Source organism: Crinia signifera, chromosome 5, assembly GCF_055691185.1.
Source record: "Crinia signifera chromosome 5, ASM5569118v1, whole genome shotgun sequence".
Lineage (NCBI taxonomy): Eukaryota > Metazoa > Chordata > Amphibia > Anura > Myobatrachidae > Crinia > Crinia signifera.
The window spans coordinates 162,216,275-162,240,874 of NC_139221.1; the positions used below are offsets into that span (position 1 = coordinate 162,216,275).

Here is a 24,600-nt window from a genome sequence, read left to right on the forward strand (position 1 = left end):
TCAGTGATAGATGTTCATTAGTTGGATGTGCTAATATACGTACATTTTTATATAATTTTGATTAGAGAATTGTAGCAAAAGGTCAGGTGCAGCAATGTTAGAACAATGTTCCATTTTTGAATTCACAGGTTCTAGACAATTTCAAATAGGAAACGTGAATAGGGTTAAAATGCAGTATTGAATTATGCGTTAACGTATACCAACATCATGTGGATGCTGCTGCTGCATTTTATGCCAGTTCATTTTTTTTGACAAGTGCTAGATTTTCCCTTTAATACAAAATTATATAAGTGCATGACCCGCATGCATTATTGGCACGTATAAACCCAAGGTTATCACCACAGAATTCTATATCATACTGTAGTAATTATAACACCCATACATTACAGTGACATATATGCACATGTATGAGCAGGTTGCCTATGTTATGATGTGAAACACAGAGTATGCAAGCATGCAGAGACATTAAATGCATTCAAAAATAGGGTGTAAATATATTTAAACATGTACACAAGGATGAATTCAGAGATGTTTAATAAATAAAATGATATCTAAATGCCATTCATGGACAAAATACACACAAGTGCATAAACTGTACATATACTGATACACTCATTTACAGTCAAGAGTGAAACACAAACTAATGAAGATATCATTAGAATTATTGAATATGAAAAAGCTTACCTCTACTGCACGTAACAGGCAGCAGTCAGGAGAACAAGATGGCATTTTTAAGTCTAGATTGCCTCTTGAAATACTTTTTATTTTCCTTTCTGCTTTCCAAGCCCCTCTTGCAGTCTAAAAGCTGCACACTCAGGGTAGTATACACCGTATCAACGGATTACTGTACTGTACCTGTCACGTAGCCAGTCTTACATGGCACTGTTCCTGGGGAAAGGCAGGCAACTCTTCCAGAGCTCCTCGCAAAGGGTTACACAGTCAATCTTTTAGGTAGTGAATCAAACCACATTTTGCAGACCAATCGTAGTTCTCCTCTGACTGATGTAATCATTTCCCACACACTCTTGCAGACTTCCAATTTTTTTTGGAAGCGTTTATATAAGAAAAATCCCACCCTAGAGAAAAATCTGTTTTATGACCACCCACATATGTTAATATTCAAAACCCCCAAGATAATAAAAAAAGTTCAAAGACAAAAAAAAAACTGAAAAAAAAAAAAGGAGGGAGAAGATTCTGTGCCAAAAGCATGCGTGTACTCTGAAATCCTGATTGCTGTGCCAAACTGCTCACACAATAGCCCTGCCTGGAAGCAGCTGATGTCATCCACATGCAACTTGAGCATCTGAACTTCTGATCTGCTTGATAACTCTTTCCCTTCCTATATAGGGTCACCAAAGATTTCACTATGGATTATACTCCATACAAGGATGGCAAATGCAATGCAGATTTATACTTTAGCCTCATTGTAAACCAAAACAGGTAGATTAGATTGCATTTACTAGTGTAGAACCATTTGTCTGTCAATATGCTAGAAAACTATATAGATGTGTTTTTCAACCATGCCAGGTTGAATCTCTTAAATGTTACATTTATGTTCGTATAATTGACCATGTTACCTGGCAACCTAAAAATAGAAATCTATTATTAATAATGTAAGCAGTGTGGTATAGTTGCTACAACTTGTGAGAAGGGCTAAATAACATATCCACTGCAGCAATTAACCTTTCAACTTGCTATCTCCTCCAGTACTGTGTCTTTCTTTACAGCGTCAGTGAGTAGGGGATAGATTTCTTTTTATGATGACTGAAACCCTTTCACTGCTTCATCTACGTACAAGCTCCCAACCTGCTCTTCTCTTAATGCTAATGAAAAGTATATAACCCCATTGAAATCACACACCACAATTATTTCACAAGGTGAAAAAGGGTGAAATCACTCTCGGGAGAAAAGAAAAAAGAGGTATTCCGACTCCAAATGTCATTTCAATGGCAAATAATTGGTTAGGATAAAGCTGTGAGGAGGGAGTGTTAGGGTGGGGGCAGGGTGAAGGTAAGTATACTTAACTGAACTCTCTCAGGATTCCCTCATTTAGGGTGCCGGTGTCGGTATTGTGACCGCCACCATCCTGGTTATCTGTATGTAACCCTCCAATACATATTTACAGCTGTAAAATAGATTCCTCATAACTAACAAATTATCATCATCATGATCCTGTACTTATATCCTTTATTTACAGTGGAATACAATAGAGGACAACTACAGGGTGCATAAACAGCTGAATCAGCAGGCCATACTGATATAAGTATCGGTCAGAGAAGCATCGCGGTATTTATACAGCCCCAAACACCCCATCACTGCTCCAAAGCTACAAAAAATCATAAGTATATCTTAAAGCTTGTAGGTGCACAGCAAGTGAGGACTGAGCTTCTTTAATACACTGGCTACAAAGTTACAGTATGCATGCAACAAAGTACTAACCAGTTCTGAGAGATGGGAATGGACTAACCAATTATATACTGTATGTTGTAAGTCTTGTTTGTCTATTGTTGGCCACAATACGGTTATATTTTAAATAAAATTTCTTAATATTCAGCACAGCGCTGCTCCATATTTTTTCTTCTTTTGCTTGGTCACACTATAAGGGGTTTAGGTAATCCCCCTTTATTTGGTGCAGCTGCAGTGCAGAATATCTTAATCAGCGCTCAATATCCCCTTGTTTTCTTTTTGAAGTATCAGGGTGGCAGTAAACCACTGGATTTGGTGCCATCGAAGATGGTTTAAGTAAGAGAAGGAAAATTCCGAGTGAAGATGGCACTGCTCATGAAAGCTTAAGGCCTCCATACACTAGGCCAATTTGTCTTAAGGGCAAGTTGAAAATGATTTCTCTTGAGCTCTCCAGGAGGGCTAATATCTGACTTGGCACTTAATGTGCCGTTTTGAACATCCGATAAATCGCATGCAATTTATCACATGAAAAAGACTCCCAGGGAGTCTGATGCTATACATGGCAAATGCTTTTTAGCGGACGGCTGCACATCCGATTATCTTATGTGCAGCACGCCCATCCCCCGACTCATGGGACCACGTATCGGGTCGGAAACACATGCTATTTGGGCCGACTTCTCGGGTGCCAATGGACACACAAGTACCAAAGGTTATAAGCAGTGTTAATGCTCCTCCTCGAATCTCATGACCAAAGAGGAACGTCTTGATTTGTTCTGACACAGATCATGCTACATGAGCAAACTTTAGAGCCAATGCCAAAATCATTCTAGTTGAATAGTCTGTTATTTCATGTGCTTTAAACTACATTTTATGTTTAATATGTAATACCCTAATGTAAGATGCTGAACAATAATGTATTAAAAAGGAGATTTTCAAGGAAGCATACTAATTAACTACACATCACAAATAGTGCCAATCTTACTAAGGCCAGGTACACACCAGAACGATCCTGATTGTTAGTAGATTGTTAGCAGATTGTGTGATTTTCGCACGATCTGTTGGAGCACACAATCTGCTAACAATCTGCTAACGATCTGCATCCAATTTGATCCCAATCCGATCTGAGTCTGTATCCAGTTGAATGGATCTTTTACAGATCCTCACTGCAGCAGGTAGGATCTGTAAAACGACCAAACGACAGCGGGGACGCGCATCGGATTGGAATCGGATCGGAATTGGACTTAAACATGCCCAATCTACATACAATCTGCATCCAATCGGTCGGAATTGGATCCAGATTGATGGAATTGAGCCCTAATCGTTCTGGTGTGTACCCCCCCTTAGTGTTTACTCTAGGCTTCTAGTGCAGGGCTCCGGGTCCTGTGCATTTTTTAAACTTCTAAATGCATCCTGCTATTTTGTTGTGTGGTACTGTGAGCCCGTCTGCTGTGCCCATTGTGCTGACAGGACATTGTGATCCCTTACAGCCCGACCCCCAGGGCTTATAGTGGTCATGCAGAGGTGGGGGAACTCATTTCTTTATTAGTGTTCCCACTAGGCTGTTTTAGCAGGGCTCTGGGCCCTGCCTGATTTTTAAAGGGCAAAATGCGCCCTGCCCCTCTAGCAGCGCCCCGCTAAAACAGCCTGGTGTTTGCCCGACACACCGCATGGGAAAGCCCAGCGCCGCCGTAGACGGCTATGTCCGGTGCTTCCACGGCAGCATTGTAACTCCGGTGGGGCCGGGCCTGCCCCCTGTAATGACGGCGGTGGCCGGGCCTGCCTCCTTTGATGACGTCGCGGCCCGGGCATGCCCATTTTGTGACATCGGCGGGACCGCCCCCAACTGTGACGTCGGCTGGCCTGGTCCACCCCCTGGCTCCCTGCCCGCACAAAATCCTAGAGGGAACACTTTTTAGGTCACCTAATTACCCCCCCCCCCCAATTAGGCAGAGACAGGGCCAGTGGTAGGATATTTGGCATCCCCCTGCAAACTAGAATGCGTTTCTGTGAGAATTACTGTGCAGGGCCAATGTGGAGTTTAAAATGTTTCACCTCACCATTAGAGGTGGTGGAACTCACTTCCACCCCGTTTCCCCTTACTTTAACCCCTGCTGACCCCACATGCCTCCACCCCAGTGCTATCCATTAGCATCCCGCACATAGAGCTCTCATTCATAGGTAGATTGTGCAGGGTCACAATCACATTCTGTGGGAGGCTGTGTGTGTGCGCAAGGCCCAGGGGGCTGATCAGGTGGAATAGTTGTGTGCCTGCTGGATTGTGCTGGGCTCCTTCATGAGTTCCCTGGACTGGAGGCAGCAGCAGGAGAAAGGGGAGGCCCTGAAGCCGGAGGAGAGCAGGATACACACACACACACACACACACACACTCACTGCATCATCCCAGATCACATCTCCGGGGGAGACAGGTCAGCCTGTGCTTCATGTGCACGGAGTGATGGTGGCGTTTCAGTTATTCCAGGTGCCCCCCACTAATCCTGGGGGGAGAGGGGGAGAGGGGGTTCAGCTCCCTGCTCTAAAAAAAATCCTAGAGGGAACACTATTACAGTTTAAAGTTTTATGCACTGTAGGTTGTAACATGTTTTTAAAAATGTACCATGATTTGAATGTCAGTGGGTACAGGGCCTACTATTATGCAAATCTAAAATGGCATTGGTCACCTAAAACATTGAAAGAGTAACAAAATAAATTATCCATGCAACATGCCCACTTGGAGTTTTATCCACTGACATGGAGAAGTAGCAGCCAGCAACTTCTTATCTGTGAACCAGCTAAAAATTTCTAGGCCAGAAATTTCCTATTGAGAAATTCTTAATTAGGTTAAGATTCGAGGTTCAGGTCAGGATTTGTTTCCATTTGTCCAAAAATCATATGCCTGGAAGGGGGGGTGGGGGGGAGGGTCTTTAACAGAGCCAAATTATTGACTTGTCCTGGGAGACGAAAATCCTACTTTCAGCCCTGAAAATATATTGCCAATGTCCTATTTCATTGTCTGTCCATCAGAATACATGATCTGCCTGGTGCTACATAGTGGGTTATTTCGATTGCCTGAATAGAGTTAGTAAAAACTTGACCTTGTCTAGTAAGGCACGAAATATAGTTGTGGTCTACAAATACAGTAGTTTAGTTACACATATTGCAGCAGTGCAAATCCCAGTTATGTGCGCCACTTTTACGCAATATTCAGCTACCCTGTGCAACTGGGGGTGGGGAGAGAGGATCAGGATGACACATAGGGCAGGATGTTCTAACATCCGCAGCCCATTGCCTACATAATTATCGCATATGCCCTAACATATGCAATAATTATGGCAAAGGACAGTTAAGAGCTGTCCTTTGCGTGAGTCAGCGGGTCCCGAAGCTGGCGCTGCTGCTGCGGCAGGGGGCTGGCTCTCCTCCTCCCTGCACCCGGAAGAGGATCACAGTGCAGGGAGGAGGAGGTCACAGGTCCGGGCAGCAGGGGGAGGGGGATTGGTGCGGGACGACGAGGGTCAGTGCAGGGCGGTGGTGGATCGCGGTAGAAGCCCATAGGCTTCTATGGGGCATCGCCAGCTTTTGCTGGCGATGACCCCCCATCACGGCAACCCGGCTGGGGATGTTTAGAGCATCCCAAAATGCGGTAAAAACCCAGATTACGAGTTTTTACCGCATTTTTAGATTAGAGAATATCCCCCATAATCTGCAGCCATTCTCCTCTCTCCATGACAACCTGACCCAAAATAACTGCACAGTAGTAACATAATGTTATTTGAAGCAAATCATGAGATCGTGGCCCTGTGACTCCAGTTTTGTAGTACACGAAAATAAACCTGCTCTTTTGGGAAAAGTAATTTTTTTTATAGCATCTGGAAAAGGGTTGAGTACAAGTATGACCCATTCCACGGACTTCCCAAAACTCAACAGCTGGAACATTGAATTCGGCCTAGGATTCTGACTATCAGGACATTCCAGCAGTTGAAATCCCGGATTTTTGATCCTGACACAAATTGCCAATTTTAGTGCTGTTACCCGCTCACTCACTCTGTTAACAATTTGAAATCTTATGTGTAGGAGGGTTTATCACACTTATGATCCTTTGTGACTCATATGCCCTGGCACATATAGAGTAAATTTTCGGTACTTGTGAGTTATCCGGGCGTCCGATTTTTTGATTGTATGCCTTAAGTTAAGGCATACAATCAGATGCGATGCGATGCGATATCGCATCGCATCGCATGCGACCATCGGATGCGATGACCCGATTTTTCCATAGGAATCAATGTTAAAATGATTCCTATGGAAAAAGGGGTCCTTTTCATACCCCTACTATCCAAGTGGGCATGGAGTTGGATATAAACCTGTGGCGAGCGTAGCGAGCCACCGCGCCCGAAGCGTGGCGAGCGAAGCGAGCCCCGCGAGGGGACGGTATTCCGTGTCCCCTCGCGGGGCTCGCTACGCTCGCCACGCTTCGGGCTCGGTGGCTCGCTACGCTCGCCACAGGTTTATATCCAACTCCATGCCCACTTGGATAGTAGGGGTATGAAAAGGACCCTTTTTCCCATTGAATTCCATGTTAAAATGGATTCAGTCCATTTTAACATTGATTCCTATGAAAAAATCGGGTCATCGCATCGCATCGCATGGTCGCATGCGATGCGATGTCCCGATCCGACCCGATTTCAAAATCGGACGCCCGGATAACTCACAAGTACCAAATTTTCTTTACACTGTTATCAATTAATAAATTAGATCAAGTAGGGTTGCATTCATACAATAAAGTATACACCAGCTGAGATTCCTATTATGGCTAGGTTATTTTAGTAATTAGTCACCAAACCTGCAGATTATTTAAATCAGCATAAAACTGGTTAGATACCTTAATCCCCAGCGCATAGCATATTTTTGAAATGCTCACTGCAAGACTGGTTTTAGATTTCAAACTCCTGGCTACATCATCCAACTCCCCCAAAATATTACTAATACAAGTTAATTTTTTATATTTTTCATATTCCAAGAGTGCCCCAAAAAAAGAGTCTTATTTTTCTCTCCCAATTGCTTATGTTTTCATTCGGACTCAGGGGAGCACCACCAACCATAAAGTGTCTTATTCAGACCAGATTATAGACATAGACATTAGTTGGTCCAGGCTACTCAAGCCAAATCCCACTACAGGGAGTAAAGGTCTCACTTGAACTTCCTCACCCAGAGTGGGTATAACCCAGTGCGCATTCCACAAAACCGCATCCCTTACTTGTGAGATTTTGTCAGATTTGACCCATTTCAGATGGATTGGGCCAATTTATCTGACAAAATCTAAAAAGTGCCTGTCTGACAAAATCTGATGTGCCTGATGCTGTAGGACCAAATGCACATTCCTGTGCACATTGGGTCTAACCAAGAAATTGATCCTCCTGCACATAGGATAAATCTTGAGTCAATCAGGTCCAACTTGTCCCTCAGATGGCCAAGACAAACTATAGAAAAATTCATACAGTGTAAAGAGCACTTAGGAATATGCTGAGAGATCCACTTAAAAGACACTTACACTATAATTAAGTATATAACTCTTGAATCTTCTTATCAGATGCACCGTGATTTTTCTTAGCATTGGAATAGTTCAACAGTCATAGGAGGTAGTATACAATGTTCAATCTACCAGTATTTCAAATGTATGTAATAAAATAAGCATATCATCACCATCCGGTGATCAGGGTAATTCAGCTGTGAATGGACATCACCACACCACCCCGGGGGTCTTTCCAGGCTCTGGAACCTCACAAGGGGGACACCAGGGAAAAGGTGAGTGAAGACAGCTTTCCACAGTTGGGCAATACATTCAGTGTTTCCTCCTGCCATGGGTACACCAGCTTAATGCATTTCGGACATCAGGGTCCTTCATCAAAAGCTTGTGTATGGCCCACATTGGACAGGATGCGGCAATGGGATAAAGTAAGTGACTTGACAACCACTATTCCAGAGAAATGCCAGACCAGACCAGACCATCCTAACCTGAGACTCAACCAAAGCAGATGTGGGGGATTTTGTAATAGCCTGTGAGATGTTGGCTTGTTGATTTTGCCTTGTTAAATGATTGCCACTTTAATACGTACATACTTGCCAGAATTCCCACACAGCCTGCATCTTACAGGCTATTATTACATAAGCACAATGGTATGACTTCTATTATTATTACTACTATAATCATCATCAGTTTATATAGCGCCACATGGGTTCTGCAGGACTAGTTACAGAGTTTATAAACAAGTAAACAACAACGAGAAAACAGTGACATTATAGGACAAGTACAGGGTAAACAAACATTTCTGCAACAACAGGCAATACTAAAATAAGTAACAGGGTGTCATAAAACCAAGGTATAAGATGCTATCAAAGGAAGTATGGAGATGCTTTAGGTAAAAGAAGGAAGGGCATATGAGGGAAAAGGGCACTACTCATGAGAGCTTACTACAGGGTATGTTTATCTTTTTTTGTAGAAGGTAGTGTGTCAATCATTCACTTCTGCCCAAATACTGTTCCACCTGAAACATTATAGTGCCTTTAGGATAGAGCTGGGGTTCTGCTGCCACTTATAGCAGCTAGCTGGAACACACATGCATGTGTCCAATATAACGCTAGCTCTATTTCACATCTAACCCCAGTAGGTTTAGACCTTTGTGTATCAGTATCAATACACCCAACACACCTCTAGAGTCCTCCAAAGGGGCACGTAAAAGGACGGTGACATTTGCTCCTAAACGGTTGAGGTAACAACTAAATGAAGTTGGTAGATTGTAGTAGTTGACTGGGAACATACCGCGTTGAGACAACCTGCTTATAAACCTATTTTTTTATTGTCCATTGAAGAATGAATAAAAGGGAACCTTACACCAAACCTTGTTTGGATGGGTAAGTTTTGGCAGGTTATGGCACACTAATTTGTCCCAGGGTCATCAGGCATGAATGCAGAGAAGACCATTCATAAATAAATCCCTGGCACTCCGTCTCCCTCACTTGTACAATGGCAAGGGTCACTGTTCCCGCAAGATTAGCAAGTAACCTGAAGTACTATGAATGAAATTAACATTATGTTGCTTTAGTACAGGCATGTCCAACGTTGGCCCTCCAGATGTTGTGAAACTACACATCCCAGCATGTTTTGCCACAGTTTTTCTATTAGAGAATGCTAAAACTATTGCAAAGCATGCTGGGATGTGTAGTTTTAAAACATCTGGAGGGCCAACGTTGGACATGCCTGCTTTAGAACATGTGTTACCTATCCACTTCAAAACCAAAGCACATACTATGAATAGCAAAAGTATGCTTTGGTAAGTCAAACATCATGGTATAAAAAAGGTGTGCAAACCAAAGTGAAAATGGGGGACAATGAAATGCAACAGGTAAAGCAAAGTAAATGGGCTCCAAGAAGAAGAAAAAAAACATACCGTAACTAGGCCTACAGGTATGTGGCTTTAGAAATAAAATTCAACAAACTTAAATTCATTCATGAAACAAAAACAGAATCCGTGTGCAGGCTACACTTTACGAGGCAATAAATGTGCCTTTCACAATACTCTCCTGATCTACACATCACATAACAGAATTGTGTGAATGAATATTGCTCTAGTGATTAAAATGTGTCCTACCATGTATGCCACTGTTCCAGAGTTTGATAGGGGAGATTGTTGGAGTGGTCTGACCTCTTCAACCTTAAGTCTGTGATCTCCAGCATCCTGCATTAAGAGAAGGATTGGCCAATTTTTAAGACACTGGAGAACCCAATTGTGTTATGGTTATGATTTACAGTTCAAAGCAGAATGGCAGAACATTAAATCAGTGCCAGCATTCCAGAAGACATTACATGAGATACATCTAGAACAGTGGTCTCCAATCATTTTCCACATGGGCATAATGGCAACTCATTTGTATCCCCAACATTTGTAATATAGTTGTAATCACTAATTAATTTTGGTTAAAAGGTGCAGTACATACAATATGCTACAGAACAGAATAAAAAATAACCAAAACACAAGGATAGAATGAATTGTACATATATATTACTCACTTGGCTTTGCCAGATTTACCAAGCTTCAAAAAGTGATAAAATGGAGAGTGATAAACAGCCAGCCAATCAGCTGCTAAATTTTACAGGATGGGTTTGAAAAAGGACATGTAGTAGCTGATTGGCTGGTAGTTTATCACTCTTCACGTTATCACTTCTTAAAGCATGACACATCTTGCCCTTATTACTAATTAATGAAACATTGATAATCTGCATATGCCTTTTTTTATTTTAAAAGAGGGAAATACTTAAATTTTTGTCACCAATGTCTTACTGTGGTGCATAATTCTAGTATTCTAGCAGTGTCCAACTAACACGCAAATGCCCCACCGCTGAGGAACCAACATAATACCCCTAGGAGAACTAATAACATTGATGAAAGGGATAAATCACAACTTTTAGACCAAATCAAAAATTTGGCAGATCAGAGGCAGGTATTTATTATGGGGGATTATAACTTTACAGACATCGACTGGACAAATGAGACAAGTACGTCAGCTAAACACAGTGGGTTCCTAAACTTACTCAAGGATCAGTTTATCACAATCGGTTGAAACACTGACTCGTAACGGGGCATTATTGGATTTATTATTCCCAAATAATATAGATTTAGTTTCAAATACCAAAGTAATAGAACATCTGGAAAACAGTGACCACAACATGATCTCACTGGAAATCAATTTCTGTAAACAACAATATACGGGACGGGCTAAAATATGAAATTTTAGGATAGCAAACTTTGAATTATTCAGGAAATCTTTAAAAGAAATTTAGTGGGAAGCGTTATTTGAAGGGAAAAATACAGAGGCAATGTGGGAAATCCTAAAAATGTTGCGAGAAACCCTAACTATTAAATATATCCCAAAAGGTAATAAGCATAAAAATCTAAAGAAAAAAGTCACCATGTTTGGATAAAAAAGTAAGGACAGCAATAAACAATAAGACAAGAGCATTTACATTTTACAAGGCTAATGGGAATGGGTATAAAGTAAGTTCAAAGTGAGTTCAAGTACAAAGAAGTAAATAAAATGTATAAAAGGGGGAATCAAAGTAGCTAAAATGAAGAGTGCAAAGCAACACAGAGCAAAACCAATTTCAAGAGGTTTTTCAAATACAGAATGGCAAAAGAATAATAAAAGAGAACATACGCCCATTAACCAATATCAGCAAAAATTGCTTTTCTGATGAGAAGGAAAAAGCAGAATTGTTAAATACATTTTTCTCATCAGTGTTTGCTAGGGAGGAGCAGACATTGGAACCCACAAGTACCATAAATGGTACAAACCAGCTAGAACTTAATATTGAATTCACCACGGATGAGATAAAAAAAGATACTCTGCAAAATCAAACAAACAAATCCCCAGGTTTGGAAGGGATTAATCCTAGGGTTCTAATGGAATTAAGTGAGGAATTAGCAAACCCTCTGTATTACAATTTTGAGAACTAATTTTCATCTGGTAAGGTGCCTAAGGACTGCAGAATAGCAGAGGTAGTACCATTATTCAAAAAAGGAAAAAGGGATGAACCAGCCAAATATAGTCCGGTGAGATTAACATCATTAGTGGGTAAATTATTTGAAGGAATTTTAAGCGATGGTATCCAAAAACATTTAGAGCTCCATAGTATAATCAGTATTAACCAACATGGGTTTGTGAAAAATCGCTTCCATATGATGCTGTACAATGTGAAAAGGAACATTTTTAAAGGAACAAAAAAAAAAGAGTAATCTTTGAAGGAATTCTTCAAATTGACAACCCAGTTTTGCACCTAGCATTTTAAACAGGCTTCTCTGCTTTTACCAGTATAGTTTTCAGTATAAATCAATAGCTTCTGCATAGTGTTAGAAATAAAAATAGATTATATGGTCAGTTTTGCATCGATATCTACTTGTCGGCCAAGATCACTTGTGATATACTGTATGCTCAGAATGAAAATAAGCAAATTGGCTGCCCATGTACATCTCAGTGCAATACTATCACGTTCTACTACTGCAGCAGCTGCACTGGACATTACTCTCAAATTCCTGATTCCTACTGAAAGTGTAACTTCCTATGCTTATCTTGAATTATTAAGATTTCTGATGTCCCCAGATAAACAATTTGTGACATTACTTTAGAAGCTTTCAGATTCTACATGAACAAGATGTAGATTTGAAGTTTTAATTCATCATCATGTAACCAGCTCCTATTTTTTTGTGAAAAAAATAAGATTATATATATCAAGAACAGGTTCTTGATAAAAGGTGCAATGCAGAAATTTTGGAAGCGAGTCCATAGTTCTTTATCCGTGTGAATTCCCGAAAGTGTTGTCTATACTACAATGCTACATACAGGGTTGCTCCCCCAGGAAGGCACCAGGGCAATACAGCTAATACCTCTTTTACATCAAAATCCCTGGTCTTCAAATACAGGAGTTTCATCGGCGAATTTCGCTTCATACCCCATTTAAACAGCACTTTGACCCCGATCGGACCTGGGTCTGTGCATTTTACACTGAACCTGGGTCTGTTTAAGGGGGGAGCATAGCGACATCTCCCCCTGTGCTCTTCCCCCCCCCCCCCCCAACTAATTTCACACTGGGACACACAATACTCACCCCCAACTGTGGCCTCGCCCGCGGACTGCCTGTAGGGCGCCAGGCAGTGCTCAGAGCCTGTGCACTGACTGCAGCGGTGTGTCCGCTCTCTACTCCCCGCCGGAAAGGGCTGTCGAGATCAGCTGTACTTCCAGGATCAGCAGCTAGACGGATGTCCCAACCCATGCTGGGACCATTTACACCGGCCTCTACCTAGGTCCTAGCCATGCTCCACCCAGGTGAGGACCTAGGAAGAGGTCCTGTGTAAATTGACACGGGTTGACCCTATTTACACCACCGCTAACCCGGGTCTGCCAGGCAAAAACCTGTGTTATTTAGCCGCAGTGCTCATATATAAAGTGAATACAGTCAATTCGAGTAATACAGCACTCAGTAAATAATCAGATTCAAAACATATTTGCTTTGCAAAGATTTGGGGTCTTTATTCCCCGTCTTCAGGTAATACAAGTTATGACATATTACAATACACACTGACTTTAAATCCCAGGGATGGAAAGGTGTAACAATGCGCACAATGGGTCCGATTCAGACCTGATCGCTGGGCTGCGAATCTCTGGAGCCCAGCGATCAGGTTAACGCTGCCCCGAAAAGAGTCCCGTCCCGTCCCCCATTCCCAGGGGGAAAACCATTCACAATCACTCATCATCAACCGGAAGGTCTGCATGAGGGCGACAGCTGATATGCAACTGCATTCAGCAGCCATACAATGGACCAAGATGCACTAAGCTTAAAAAAGTGATAAAAGTGGAGAGTGATAAAACAACCAGGTCATAACTGTCATTTTTTCAAACCAAGCCTGACAGGTAGGAGCTGATTGGCTGGTTATCACTTTCCACTGTATCACTTTTTAAAGGTTGGTGCATCTGGCCCAATGTCAGTTGCTGACTGATTGCAATAGATGCGATCAGGTCAGGGAAAGCCCAGTATAGTGTGGTCGCATCTGATGTAGCTAAAATGGACATTTTACCTCCTCACCAGATTTGACAGCACTAGATAACATAAAAACACTATCACAACTGCTGAAAGTATACCTTGTACTATAGGAATATGTTCTATTAAAGTATTGGCTATTCTTTAGACAAAGGACCACAATTACAATTTATTTATTACACATATTCCACAGCTTTACAGAGAATATTTGAACAGTCCCTGCCCCAATGGAGTTTACAATCTATATTCCCTACCACATGTACATGCACACACACATTCATTCTAGGGTTCACTTTGTTTGGGGGCAATTAAACTACCAGTATATTTTTGGATTGTGGGAGGAAACCGGAGTACTCGGAGTAAACCCATGCAAGCACGGGGAGAATATACAAACTCTGCACAGTTTAGCGCCATGGTGGGAAACAAACCCATGACCTCAGTACTGAGAAGCAATAATGCTAACCATTACACCATGCACTACTATATTAACATATTTGCAAGAAAGCTTAGATGGGTCTTACTACCAAAATTGCAGTTTGCTAATACCCCTTTTACACTGCTGTAAACCCAGGTCATCTGCAGGTCAGACCCGGGTCAGCAGCGGTTTAAATGCGACTTCTACCCAGGTCCTGACCTGCGTAGAATACGTCTAGGACCTGGGTAGAGGGCGGTGTAAATGGGTACACCGGGTCATCCGACCCGACTCCCATTTACATGAATGGGGGACGTCAAAACCTTCACAGGTTGGACAGGGGGGGCGCACACACAGCCTCCACTGCTGTCCGCTATACCCTGCAGACAGCAGCGGTGGAGGAGGAGGTGAATGGATGCCTGTGTGCGGCATCCATTCACCTCCCGGACGACGGCTGGGGGGAGCCCAGAAGGGATGACCGCGGTCCCGGCATGAAGTCCTCTCCAAGCGCCGCCTCGGTTTACTCTGCGGGTAGGCACCGTAGTGTATACGGGGAAAATCCCGGATCCGACACGGCTTGGTTCCTTGTTCCAAATGCTGGGTCGGATCCAGGAATGAAACCCACCAAAATTGTATCCTGGACATCTCACATAAAGGGGCCTACCGCTTTTAAAATGTTCTATTTTACTAAAGGTCATTTTACATTTTTATATATTCTAGCACTCAAATTATTGCAGCCATTACAAAAGTTGGATTTTCAGTTTCCCTGTGTAGCAAAGTTCTGCAAACATTTCCCAGTGGCAAAAGCTCAGTGTAAAGTGTCAGGCTATTATTTCATACCCTGCAGGAATATCAACACAGAGATGAAAAATAGATGAACACATAAAACACTGTCAGCTATATGACTACGACAAATGCATTATCTTTGCATTTGAGCCATCCATGATTAGACATACCCAAGATCTGCCATCATATTAAATTGAAGATGTTAAATGGGTATACATCTTATTTAGCATCAGTTTAAAAAAAAATGCAAATGTACAGGCCACTCAAATGCATGTTCAAACTTAATGGAAATATTACTCTAGCCAGCCTCAAATCATAGCTGTCCATCCGTAGATCAGCGTCTTCCCTCCATTGCGTGTATTTGCATGTCAATACAAGGTTATCCGGTTGCCTATCACTTTTCTCTGAAAGTTAGAGCCATTGCTCTAGATATGTGCTATATCGCTGCCAGACAACAGACGTCTAAAACCGTTTTGTAGTCAAGCTAGTTGTAATAATTAAAACTGACCTGGTAATTCCATCAGAGAAACAGTCATGCGGGCATATATTGTTGTTTGTCACAAAACACAAGAATCACGATATTAATCCCTTTAGACTTGTATAGAGGAATTCCTTTGATTAACCCTTGACATCACTAACCCATAAATTAATTATGTTAACCCTTTATCAGTGACAGGGGACACGATGCACTACCATCCGTTGCCCCTTACCACCCCCCTCTGCTGGCTACCGCAGCAATACTAATCCTATATGCACTAACATATGCGGTTAGTATTGCAAAGGACAGCTCTAGATATAAGCTGCCCTTTGCGAAGCAGCCAGTGGGGGTGAGCAGGTCCCTGGTAGCTCTCCCCCCTCCTCCTGCCCGGCTGTAGCAGGGCTCCGCCTCCTCCTCCTGGCACTCGGAAGGGGAAGTAGGGGCTAGGGAGGAAGAGGTCACTGGTTTGGGAAGCACAACATGAGGCTGCCTGGACACAGGTGGGGGGGTTGGCGGAGGTTGGTGCGGGGCGGCGGCGGATGCGGTAAGAAGCCCGTAGGCTTCTATGGGGTATCATCCCAGCTTTTGCAGGCTTTCCTTTTCTAAAACCCCCCAAACCGATAACATTAAATCAAAGCTATATGAAAAAAATACTCACACTAAACGTTATTTAAAAAATTATTTTGTTCAACTGCTACTTACAAAGTCTATGCATCAAGGCCATAATGCTGTAAGTATTTTTTACCATACTTGTTCTCCCAGAAAATGTAGGAGACTGATACATTTTGCAGGTCTCCAAGGCTCATCAGAGAACAGACCACCCTCTACTTTCCAGTATCCCAATATATCAATTTGTAAGATAATCTCTGTTTTTTCAACTCCTTATACAAATATCAAAGAACTTTAAAATATAAAATACATAAAAATTTATATTCAGCAAATAAAATAAAAAATTTCATAAATTTTTGATTACTGATGTTCCTTAATTCTCAGGTAAGAACGTGTACCCGACGAGTTTCGTCTCAACGAGACTTCGTCAGGGGTATGGTTTTTTTATACAAATCTCATTGGTCCTTTGTTCATTGGAATGAAGAGAATAAATTCTTTAAATAGTTCAAACAGGAGGATTTCCTTAGAATGTTAGTAGAGGAACTTCTCAAAGGAGTAGATAATTCACTTAGTTTGGATGACCAGTTAAGTGTCCAGCAGAATGGTCCCTCCTACCAGTGCATGTGCTCGCCTCAGTGTCCATACTGCAAGTGCTATGTATATATATATATATATATATATATATATATATATATAATATACCAAAATTCTACTATACGCTAACAAATATTATTGAACCAGATTAAAAATATGTAAGGCCGCCCAATCACTAAATTTCTTGAGGGTTAGGGAATTGACACACAACTATACAATCCCATAGTGATCTGGCGCCTATGACAATTGGTTAACACCATGAACTTCAAAAGGAATTGTCCATAATCTCCAGCATAATAAGAAGAGGCGTGATTCATCCACAAGATGTATTTATTAAAAGTTCTTCATATGTCAACAATACAGAGAAACCCCAATGTGTTTCCTCAACAATGACTTCATCAGGGGAGTATTAACAAATCTTCAAATAATGATGAATTTAGTTCCTATTTTTGTAGGGTCTCCTATAATTGGGGAGATATTCCCCTATAAACGGTTGAGAATTATAAATCACGTAAAATAAGATCCTTTTATATATGGTATAAGCCTATAGGATTATGTTAAAGTTGAACTCCATACTTAACGGGTTAAATTTGGAGTCGCCAAAGAAATCTGAAATATTTGATATCCTTCCAAGTATTAAAATCGTATAAAATCACCATCAAAGATAAACTGATGGGTATCCATAAATAAGCCTTTAGACTGGAGCTCTATATCCTACAATGCTTTCAGATCATCAGCATTGTAGACAGACACCAAAAATCATGAAAAATATGTATTTTTTTGTCGCCCTAATGCTTGTGTCCACTATTTGTAAATGTCGACCATAGCCTTATCAACCTGTGGCCTGTCGACCAATAGTGGCTGACCTATTGAGTGTCAACCCTATAACCCATACCCACCAGTGATTGGTGACTTTTTCCCCCCAGGAAAAATAGAGTCTTATTCGCATTTCTAGGCAAATAAGACCCACATGCTTGTGGATGAAAATACCCAGCATATGTATAGAGTGCGCGACTGCAGTTGTATCTGTATATGAAATGCTAGGTCAGTGGAAAACCATGTAACATAGCATTTCCTATTCAGATACAGCTGCAGTCGAACACAATATATACATGCACCATATCATTTCAATCAGAATTGATCCAAATTGTCATAACCATAGGATGCATTTTGTGGAAACAGATGCACAAAAAGACACTTAGCGTGACTGTAGCCATAATCAAGCACATCTGCATATACACATGTATACACTGCAATATTTGACAGCCACTTAATGTTTCTCTTATAGTGGGTACACACGGTCCGATGTGGAATTCGATTCGATATGCTGTTCATTCGCTCTGGCATTTGGTACGATTTCAATTCGATTTATACTATATAGTCTTGCCTGGCAAGACTACTTTCTATTCGATTTACACTAAACGTGAACGCGCATCGGGATCGAGTCTGCATCAAATGTGGATATACCATTATATTTCGATACGATTTTGTTTCAATATTCAAAATTTAATAGAAAAACAGTGAAATCTTACCGTGTGAATGCCCCATTAAGCACCAGTTAAGGTACGGCATCTGATAAAAATCTGGAGAGAGAATGGCACTGGACAATGACTTAAGCATACCGATTTGCAGAAAATGTTCAGTACTGAATTCAGTTGCATTAAAAAATACTCTTACAGAAAAAAAAAGGCCATAGAATCTGCCAAGAAATAAAGAAAGACTATGCCGCTGTGCCAGGCTATTCTTGCCAAAAATATGTGGCAATTAGGGTACTGTACTTCCCAATTTCATGCACCAAGATCTTCAACACAAGAATGACCTCAGCATCTTTATTAAATTCCACTGCTTCACATCACCCAAGAACAGAAAGCAACGGCACAAGAGGGTTTTCCATTGAAATCTAGGTCAGCACAGCCACCCAGTTTGGATCTCCATGTGGGCAGAACTGGCAGGCTGAAAGTCAGTGGTGCACTACTTGCCAATTGTTCCAAAGAGGGACACTATTCATTAGCTAGGAAATGGCAGAATAAAAAAAAGCTCACAGCTACAGTACTAGAAGTTTGCGGTCCTTATCACAATGCTAAGCAATTTGACACAAAGCTTTTTTTTTTAAAGATTAAAAAAAAAAAAACACTTCTAAAACTAAAATAAGTTCTGACTTGACTTATGAGGAAAAAGTGCTAAACAAACACACATGGCAAGTGCCATCAGTACGAATCCTTGAAACTCCAACCCAAAGTTTTCGGCATTCTGTTCTTTAGAAAGACAAAAATATAAATCAGAGGTAGGGGGCTACAATATATACGGTTGCAGAAAATGTATCTAGGTAAATCCTAATTTTATACAGAGCACTGTGCAGAATAGGGACTATATTCTTTGGCAACTGTCAATAAGAGAAGCAACTGTCACACCTGCCACACATTTTTGCTGCTTACACATATAGGGCCAGATATTAAGCTTCAAAAGTGATAAGAGGGAGAGTGATTAACAGACAGCCAATCAGTTCCTAATTGTCAAGCTACACTCTGGCAGTGGTGTAGCTAGGTGCCACAGTGCCTGGAGCAAGGGCATGTTTCACGCCCCCCCCCCCCCCCCCCCCCCGATTTGTAGTAGACAGGGCTCTTGCACTGCAAAAAGGGGGCGTGGCCTAACATTATACCACACACTGTAATGTCCATTACATAATATATAACAAACTGGAATGCCCATTACACATTTGTCACATAAGCTACATGCTCATTGCTAGGAACTTCATGCTCGTTGCCAAGGGGGACTGACCTTGCTCGTTACCAAGGGGGACTGACCTTGCTCGTTGCCAAGCCCGCTCCCCGCCCGCCCAGCTCTCCAGTTCCCCGCTGTGCCCGCCTGCCCGGCTGAGCCAGAGCTCCTGCCGAAGGTGCTCAGTGGGAAAATGGGCATGTCATGGGTGTGGCCATATAACACTAGTGGGAGTGGCTACATGACAAAGGGCCAGGCTGCTCCCCCTGTATAATAACAGGTCCCCACAGGCTGCTCCCCCTGTATAATCACAACAGGACCCCACAGGCTGCTTCCCCTGTATAATAAAAGGACCCCACAGGCTTCTTCTCCTGTATAAATAAAACAGGAGCCCATAGGCTGCTCCCCCTGCAACAACAGGACCCCACAGATTGCTCCCCTTGTATAATAACAACAACAACAAAAACAACAACAGGACCCCACAGCTGCTCCTTGTATAATAATAATAATAATAAAAATAATAATAATAATAAAAGGACCCCACAGCCGGCTGCTGCAATAGTGAGTTGGGAGCAAATAAAGAAGTCCCAGCCTACTATCCCAATGATCTACCTGGCTGCCCCGATGTCCGTCCGTCCATCGACTCTGCATCCGTCCCTCCACAGGCCATCCAGACTCCAGCCGATCACCCCTTGACATCGCCGGCTCCCCTCTGTACCCGACATCAGTACCCCATATCGCCATAAAAACCCGCCGAGCACTTTCACTGCGCATGCGCCGGCTAGGGATGCCGGTGCCATGACGCCCAGGTTTTTATGGCAGTACGGGGTACTGATGCCCGGTGACATTTCGGCGGCCGGAGCTTAATCCGGCTCTGCCCTAGCTACGCCTCTGCACTGGGTTTAAAAAATGACAAATAGGAGCTGATTTTCTCACTCTCCACTTTATCACTTTTGAAGTTTGAGACCGTGCTGTGGTTTATTGGGGATATTGTTTTAGCTTCCAAACTCAATAGGCCAAACAAGAAAAAAATCTGGAAAAAAATCCGTTTTACGCACCCTATGTTTTTAGTATGATTAAGACTTTCAAAAAGGTGCCACATTGCATCAGAATATTAAAAAAGTGTGTGTGTAAGGGTGGTTTCTAGGGCACTCAGTGTGAGGTGTGAAAACAACTATTGTAAGTTATGTAGCCTTTCCACAAGAAGAGGCTTGCAAGTATCTCACTAATGCTGCTTTCACACCGCAAAACCTGCTTAGCCCAGGTATTTAAAGCGTTTTTTTAAACGGGTCAGAGCAAGTTTAACCCCTTTCACATCGCATGTAAATACCTGGTCTAAAGCAGGTTTGCGGTGTGAAAGCAGCGATGGGGAGAGAAGGGATCAGGCACCAGAGCCCGCACCTAGACTGCCAGCAGGAGCTCCCGCACTGCAGGCAGGGAGGATGCGCGTATGTAATGAGTGGCTGATTACATATGCACATATGTAATGACCGGTTGGCTCATTAAATATGCACTGCGCTGGGGACCAATAGTGCTCACTTCTGCCTGGGTACCATTTCAGACAGCAAAAAAAACGGGTCTGAAACGGGTAGGACCCTGCTTTTTACCGTTTCCAAAAACTGTTTTCTTGGAAACGGTAAAATTACTCTGCACCTTTCAGACCGCACATATTATCATTTTAAAACGGTTAAAAATCGTCAAAATACCGTTTTTTTTAGTGCAGTCTGAAAGGGGCAATACACTCATGCACTGTCAAGCCAGTTAAGCATACATAAACCTTCTGAATGATCCAATAGCGTCATGTATTGGCTTCTTCACATTCTATCTACAAGGGTCTATTATATATAAGCACTTTGGAATATGTGTGCGTGACATAAATAACTGTTAATAATAATAAATATATATATATAATATTTATTATTATTAACAGTTATTTATATAATGCACACATATTACAAAGCGCTTTACAGAGAATATTTGAACATTCACATCAGACCCCAATCTACATTCCCTACCACATGTACACACACACACATTCTAGGTTTTATTTTGTTAGAAGACAATTGACCTACAGTACCGGTGTATTTTTATATTGTGGGAGGAAACCGGAGTACCCGGAGGAAACCCATGCAAGCATGAGGAGAATATACAAAATATTCACAGTTAGGGCCATGGTGGGAATATATACATTTACATTTTACATATACATTTGTCCATGCATACAAGCAAACACACACATATACATACACATACATGCTACACAATTGAATAACTAACATATCAAGAACTAAAGTAAGTCAATAGTAAGTCAATAGTTTGGAAGGATTCAGACCTGTGGGATTGATCTGCACATACAAATGTCAGAAAAATGCAGTTTGCAGATGTTTGACAATATTCCCTCACCATATGCATCAAGCTCCGGAAAGCCTACCAGCTTTTTTCCTGCATCATTTTCACTGCAATGTTTCCTGCCACTGATCGCATGCAATGCAATGTTTATTAATGCTGTATGCATGTTTTCTTAAGCAAAGAACAGCTCTGCTGGAAAGAGCTGTCCTTTGTAGTCTGGGGAATTCTGGCTTAATGTGAGGGCTTCTGCACATGCATAGTGCCAGTGCATCCAAAAGCCATGGGGAAACTGGGAGGGACATGGTGAAACCTCTTAAAACAGCATTTTTGGAGGTTTTACTGAATTTTTGGAGGTTTATGCATCCTGCCCCAAATGCTGAAAATGGTAATTATAGAATGCTGATTTAATATTGTTTTAATTATGACACTGACAAAGCAATTCTTTCATTCAGTACAAAGCCCCATATGCACAGTGATATTGTTCACAATATCATTCAGAAACTGCTTTATGAGCCCTTTCTGAACAATCCTTTTTGTTAACGATGCACGCTCCTGTGCATCTAAATGACACCCTCCCCTGTCTGATCATGTTTGGACGAGGGAGTCCTCTTTAACGACGGTCATGCTGCAGCATGAATGTCACTCCTCCCGCCTTTGCTCCCTTTTCCCACCAGCATCGGCAAGTGCATACACATTTGTCCCCACCGACGCATATGTCACTCCTCCCGCCTTTGCTCCCTTTTCCCACCAGCATCGGCAAGTGCATACACATTTGTCCCCACCGACGCATAGAGTGGCTCGTTTAATGTGTATGGAGCTTTACTGTCATTTGAGCAATCAGGAAAAACTCTAGATTTGGGGTAAGTCTAACATACCATAACATACATAAAATGAGAAATGCTCTCCGACATTTTAGAATTCATCAAGTAAAAGGTATTGAAAAAATACATCGCCGCCCTTCGTCGCCCCCCCCCCCCCCCCGCTGCGATGCCAGCGCATATGTACTAACATATGCAGCTGACATCATGGTGCGGTGACAGAGCCCCCCCCCCCTCCCCCGATACCTGTACTGTGGTGTGGTGTGCAGGGGGTCTCCATCATCTCCCTGGCACCTGCTTCCTCCCTTATGCAGGGACAGCTAAGCAGGCTGTCCCCGGCACCTCCTCCTCCCACCTGCAGCTGGAAGGACATCCGTCTGCGTCACTAGGGGGGGGGGAGGGCTTCCAGGTAGGCCTGAGGGAGGGGGGGTCGGCGGCGGAGGCGTTGGGCGGCGAAAAGAAGCCCATAGGCTTCTATAGGGTACCGCCACCCAAAGGTGGCAATACCCTACAATGTGGTATTGTGGCAGCGGCGTTTTAATACATTGGAAAATGTGGTAAAACGGGGGTTTTACCACATTTCACCCTAAATCCCTTAGAAATTAAACACACATCGCCCTGTGTGTATACCCATCAGAAACGGCATATGCGGTCCTGTGTGTCACCAGTGTTCTCACCAGAGGCATAGGACCAGGCTACTCAGCACGCATTACAATATTCACCACGTCAATATTGTGATTATTCCTGAATATAATTTTGTATTAATAGAAGAAATCCATTATGGATTTTCAAAATTCAATTTTTTTTTACATTACACTTCAGTCAACTGGTGGAACCAGTACTAAAATAGGTGCATTAATGAATACACATGAACCACCATAATTTTTTTAAAATATTTACGATTATAGTTTTCTTCATGAACGGCTTCAATAATCCATATTTGCTAAATGAAATACTTACACTCTTTTTGCTGACAGGCTGATTTTGAGGTAAAGATCCTGGTGCAAGTACTGGAGAACTTGCAGGAGTGCAAAGCTCTGGAAACGGATTTGGAATTGCTGGCAAAGATGATGTGCGCGGTTGTTCCTCTTGAAGACGTCTGCAGAAAAAAGAAAATGGAAGCGTTAAATGATACAATTTATTGTAATGTGTGGACAAGTCATATGCAAACCCAGTGGTTCCCAAATGCAGACCACCCCAATGGGTTCATTTTTTTCCTGTGCAGGCCAATGTGTTTAAATCCTTTTTAGTGTGCTGCGAGATCTAAAGCCTTATACAGTACCATACATTTTTACATTGGTGGCTCAAGGAGTAGGAACCCCCATTCCAATCACTATGAGTGCATGCCCAGCACAGGTTAGGCTGCCCCATTCTCTACAGGTGCTGTAAATAGATGCATTGCGCACTTGCACAGAATTTATTCACTCGCCGCTTACCTGCTGCTCTGCAATGTAGAACAGGGGTGTATGCGCCACCTAACTCTCCTATTGTAGAACACCGTAGCCCACCGTGGACAGCCCTGGAACAATGGGAGGGTTGGCAGGTATGCAGTACACCAATATGATCCCTGTGTAAACTTGGGTAGCATTTAAGATCAGTGAGTAATTGAGTGGGTACTAGACATCGGGAAGTGAGAGAGCGTGGAGTGTGTACATATACAGGGAGGTTTAGCTATTGCTCTATATTGAGTGTCCCATGTATGATGCCAGGCCTCATTGTGACATACAGTCTCGTATTGTTAAAGTTACCACAGACTTTTCATTGCAAGAGTCCCACCAACAGTTAACACCAATTAACGTTAATTACTATTTACTTTTGGTATGTAATCAAGTTGCTGACGGAAGAAATA

General features: G+C 42.2%; 1 protein-coding gene across 1 annotated transcript in view; it reads right to left on the reverse strand.

Moving 5' to 3' along the window:
• The window catches only part of GRB10 (growth factor receptor bound protein 10), a 229,515-nt gene that overhangs the window by 62,997 nt on the left and 141,918 nt on the right, over positions 1–24,600 (reverse strand). Inside the window, 1 exon segment of the mRNA XM_083188204.1 lies at positions 23,712–23,850. Within this exon segment, the coding sequence (XP_083044330.1) occupies positions 23,712–23,850 (139 nt within the window).